Source organism: Eimeria acervulina, genomic scaffold (genome assembly GCF_000499425.1).
Source record: "Eimeria acervulina Houghton genomic scaffold, Eah_scaff1003, whole genome shotgun sequence".
Taxonomy (NCBI): Eukaryota; Apicomplexa; class Conoidasida; order Eucoccidiorida; family Eimeriidae; genus Eimeria; species Eimeria acervulina.
In genome coordinates, this window is record NW_013550433.1 from 1 (window position 1) to 5,216 (window position 5,216).

Sequence of the window (5,216 nt, forward strand, 5' to 3'; positions counted from 1 at the left end):
TTCTTTAAAAGAAGAAATGTGTAGTAAAGAATAAATCTTTATCTACATCTCTATATACAATAATAAACACCTAACCAATATATATATATATATGTATATATATATTATATATATATATGTATATATATATATATATATTATATATATATATGTATATATATATATAAATTAGAACCTGTGCACACTGCCCTTTTCCACCAATAAACCCTAAACCCTAAACCCTAAACCCTAAACCCTAAACCCTAAACCCTAAGCCCTCTTGTACCTCTTTTTCTTCTTTAGAGAGGTTTTTCTTTGCTTCTTTGAGAGCATCAAGGTGCTTTTTAATTCTAGAGAAATCGCAGACTTCGAAGCCGCCAGCATCTGGTGCTGCTGCTGCTGCTGCTGCTGCAGCTGCTGCTGCAGGAGCAGCAGCAGCGTCTGCTGCTGCATCTCCCTCAGCAGCAGCAGCAGCATCAGCAGCAGGCTGATTAATTAAACGCACTTGAGTATGTCTCGGATCTTTCTTTATCAAATGATCATCCGGCAGCTTCGATAAAAATGCTCGCCAAAAATTCCGAACAAACCGGATCTTCGTCGCGTAGTCACTCTCCAAAACCCCACACCTGTACACCCCAAAACCCTAAACCCTAAACCCTAAACCCTAAACCCTAAACCCTAAACCCTAAATTCTAAACCCTAAATTCTAAAGCCTTAATATGAAGCTGTTGGAATTAGTAAACCCTAAGTTAAAGCAGGGAGCACTACAAAAGAATATGCACAACTCTATGCTGGAACTCTAAAACCCTAAACCCTAAACCCTAAACCCTAAACCCTGATCATGTTGTTGTATTAAGCAATCCCCAGACCCTAAATCTAAGCCTGGCAGCCACACACCCGAATCTGCAGAACCCCACGCCAGAATTGCAAAACCCTAACCCTAAACCCTAAACCCTAAACCCTAAACCCTAAACCCTAAACCCTACCAGAAGTTTGCAACTTCTTCTGCTTCCGGGGGCAGAGACACTGTCTGTCCTTTATAATCAATGCAAACCCCGTGCGGTTCGTAAGGAGGAGCAAACATTAAACCGTTATGTTCTAAGTACTGCCACTGAAACGCACAAACCCTAAACCCTAAACCCTAAACCCTAAACCCTTATTCGAAGCATTCAAGCTCACGCCATTGCAAAACCCAACAGCCATAAACCCTAAACCCTGAAACCTAAACCCTAAACCCTTAAACGCTCAACGTTTAACCATAAAAACACCTTATAAACCCACCAAAACCCTAAACCCTAAACCCTAAACCCTAAACCCTCATCTAACCTGCACAACGTTGTTCTCAAGCTGAGACAGATCCTTCTCCCACCACCGAGAGATAGGTTCAAAGTTTTCTTCAGTTTTTGTGTATTTGTTGCGGCGTCGAGGGAGCCCTGGCGAAGGAGAAGCAGAAGGTCTATTCAATTCTTTTTTAGCTGCTGCTGCTGTTGCTGCTGCTGCTGGAGATGTTGCTGCTGCTGCTGCTGCTCCTCCTGATGTTGCTGTTGCTGCTGCTGCTGCTGCTGCTGCTGCTGCTGGGGGGGGAGAGGCTTCGCGTGATGCCTCAGCCTTCACGTTCCGCAGAGCAGCAGCAAGAGATCCACTTACTGCTGCTGCTGCAGGCTTTGCTGCTGCTGCTGCAGCAGCAGGAGCACTGCCATTGCTATTGCTGCTCCCGTTGCTGGTGCTAGTCGTGCTGCTGCTGCTGTTGCTGCTGCTGCTGCTGCTGCTGCTGCTCTCCTCCTTCACAGCAGACTCTGCAGCATCTTCTTTCTCATTTACTTGATTTTCTGTATCCATAGCAGCATCTGCTGCCGCTGCTGCTGCTGCTGCTGCAGGCGTGGTAGCAGCAGCAGCAGCAGGGGCTTCGTCTTTAACTTTCTTGAAGCGTTTCGACAGCGGGACGGAGTCCTCGTCCGAAGAGTCGTCGCCCTAATCACAAACCCTAAACCCTAAACCCTAAACCCTAAAACCCTAAACCCTAAACCCTAAACCCTAAAACCCTTGACCTTAAACCCTTCGGCTCCCGCTACGGCGAGCATTCAGCAGCATCAATTGAAGAGGGGAAAGACAAACAACCCTAAACCCTAAACCCTAAACACTAAACCCTAAACCCCCCACCAAGGTGAACAAGACTCAAAGGATGTCTGAATTTAGCAAGGGTTTAGGGTTTAGGGTTTACGCAGTCCTTACGAGCTCGCGTTTCTTGTGCATCTTCTCGGCCCTGCAGTGGCGCCGGCACCGATAAACCCTAAACCCTAAACCCCTGCAGAAGGCAGTATAAAAATGGCTGGTATGGGGAGTGTAGAACTGCTAAACCCTAAACACTAAACCCTAAACCCTAATGGGTGGTCCTGTGGGGGCTGCGCCTTCAGCTGGGCAGTTCCTACCGTTGCTGCGGCAAGCTGTGAATAAATTAAGAAAAAAGATATAACTAAAATAAAAAATTTTGTCATTTCAGCAAACAATTCATCAAAAGTTGCGGTGTATATACCCCTGAGCCCCATACCGCTCCGCGCATGCGTCTGTCGCTCACCGAAGTTACAGCGTTTTTCTTGTATTTTTTGCGGTTTAAATGCAAACAAAAGGATTTTTTACGGTTTATTTTCAATAAAGGATTAATTTAAAGTCTTTAATGACGGAAAAGCTCCCAGAAAACCGTCAATTCACCACCCCCCTGCAACCGAAGCCCGTAAGCACAGTCTGGTGTCTGTACACCTCAGCATCAAAGTATTTGCATTTGCAGCTTTTTTAGATAAATTCCTTCTATTTAATTTATTGATTTTTAATTTTAGAATATTTTCCTTCCTCCTGCTGCCTAAAGAACACACACACGAATACTAAACCAACAACCGAGGCCCTTTCCTGCATGTAGCTACTTACCTAAGCTATCAATCTAGCTAGCTAGCTAGCTTGATACATAACTAGCTAGCTAGATAGCTATTTAACCAGCTAGCTAGCTAGCTAGCTAGCTAGCGCCCCGGGCTGGCAAGATACAGCAGGCCCTGGCGGTGAACGACTAAATAGCAGCAATGCGCGGTGTCTTGAAGCTTCACCAGCCAGCTAGCTACCCTTCTATACCTAGCTGACTAGCTAGCTATCCAGCTAGCTAGATGAAGAAGGGTGTAAATGATGATGAGGAGGCAGTGCTAGCTCCTGAGCTGCAGAAGAAACAAACTAAGGGAGACAGGCGTTGTTCGTCTTTGTTTGTTTTTGATGCCTTTGTTTGTTTTTGATGTCTTTGTTTGTTTTTGCTGTCTTTGTTTGTTTTTGCTGTCTTTGTTTGTTTGATCTCATTGTTTTTCTGCTGTTTGTTTGTTTTTGTTGTTGCTGCCGCTGTGTGTCTCTGCTTACTTTACAACCGACAAACATAAAAAATAAATAAACCGACAATAAAATAAGCAAATAAATAAATAATGATAGAAACAAATAAAGAAGAGTAAAGACAGAAACAAATAAATAAATAAAACAAAGACAGAGGCAAATAAATAAATAAAACAAACAAACATAAAAAAAAACGAGTAGAAGACAAAGAGAGACAAATAAAAAAGAAAAACAGTGTTGTCTGTCTCCACCCCACCCTAAACCCTAAACCCCAAACCCTAAACCCTAAACCCTAGGGTTTAAGGGTTTTCTTTGTTTGTTTTTGCAGGCAACAAAACGAGAGGGAACAAACCCAAAATACACCCGATGCAAATTCCCAGCTGAGCAAACAAAAACAAACAAAACAAAAAAAAACAAATATGCAGACGCCTATGCTATACTTTTATACTCAGCTTCCTATACACCGCAAAAGCTGCCTATACACCTCAGAAGCTGCCTATACACCTCAGAAGCTGCCTCAGACGCTGCCTATACACCTCAGAAGCTGCCTATACACCTCAGAAGCTGCCTATACACCTCAGAAGCTGCCTATACACTTCAGAAGGTGCCTATACACCGGAGGGGAAGTCTTACAACAGAGCCGCTGAGATGTGCATTTCTTGCGGTATTACTTTCGGCTTGCTGCGGAGACAGTCGAGCAGTTGGAGGCCCTGAGCAGCACAAAGACAAACAACAAAGTCCACAATAACTAGGTATATAGCTAGCTAGCTAGCTAGCTAGCTAGCTAACTAGGTAGCTGACTAGGCAGATAGCTAGCTAGCTAGCTAGCTGACTAGGCATATGTCTAGCTAGGTAGCTAGCCAGCTAGCTAGCTACACAGGTAAATGCTTAGCTACCTAGCTAAAAAGTCAGCTAGCTACACAGGCATATATCTATTGAGCTAGCTATCTATCTATCTAGCTAGCTAGCTATTTGGCTAGCTAGCTATTTAGCTAGCTAGCTAGCTAGCTAAATATATACATACACTTGAAGCGGTAGACGAAGCGTTCGATAAAACCTCCTGTCAATACACCCGAAGCACAACTAACTAAATTGCCCAGGCCTGCTGCCTGCAAAAGAAGAGAAAGACAGAAAAAGTTTATTTAATTTATTTATTAAATACTAATAGATGTTTAAATAACTAAGATATATATAATAAATATATAATATATATACAAATGTATATTTATATATATATATATATATATGTAATTACTTTGATACAAGAAGAAGAAACAGAAAGAAAATAAATTAAATTTGTTAAATTAATATAAATAATTGTTTAAATAATTAATAAACACAAACAAGAGGCCTACTTATATATAAATAAATGTATATATATATATATATATACATAAATATATATATACATAAATATATATATATATAAATTATATATTATATATTATATCTATATGTATACATACATGTACTAATAAACAAATAAACAAATAAATAATAAGCAAATAAACAAATAAATAATAAACAAATAAACAAACAAGCAAACAAACAAACAAATAAACAAACAAATAATAAACAAATAAACAAATAAGCAAATAAATAAGTAAATCAACAAGCAAATAAATAAATAAATAAATAAATAATAAACAAATAATAAATAAATAAATAAATAAATAAATATTCTTACAGCGAGAGTTGAGAGACCCAACGTTGCACCGACTTTTAAATCTATTAACTCTCCGCATAGCAGCATCAAGCTGCAGCAACAGCAGCAGCAAAACAAACAATAACATAAACATTACTGCTGCTGCTGCTGCTGCTGCTGCTGTTGCTGCTGTTGCTGCTGCTGGTGATGCTGGTCCTGTCGTTGCTGC

The 5,216-nt window shown here is 40.8% G+C and overlaps 2 protein-coding genes across 2 annotated transcripts in view; both read right to left on the reverse strand.

Moving 5' to 3' along the window:
* Positions 1-265: 265 nt before the first annotated feature.
* Positions 266-2,232, reverse strand: EAH_00053720 (hypothetical protein; the record flags this gene model as incomplete). The annotated part of the gene is made up of 4 exons (XM_013397846.1): positions 266-605; positions 966-1,090; positions 1,306-1,950; positions 2,212-2,232. Coding segments are annotated over 4 exons (1,131 nt in total), but the record flags the coding sequence as incomplete, so codon positions are not given.
* Positions 2,233-3,971: 1,739 nt separating this feature from the next.
* Positions 3,972-5,216, reverse strand: part of EAH_00053730 (hypothetical protein, conserved) — a gene marked incomplete at both ends in the record, with an annotated part of 2,757 nt that continues 1,512 nt past the window's right edge. The window contains 2 exons of the mRNA XM_013397847.1: positions 3,972-4,052; positions 5,030-5,099. Of these exons, the coding sequence (XP_013253301.1) occupies positions 3,972-4,052; positions 5,030-5,099 (151 nt within the window). The remainder of the gene's footprint in view (positions 4,053-5,029; positions 5,100-5,216) is intronic.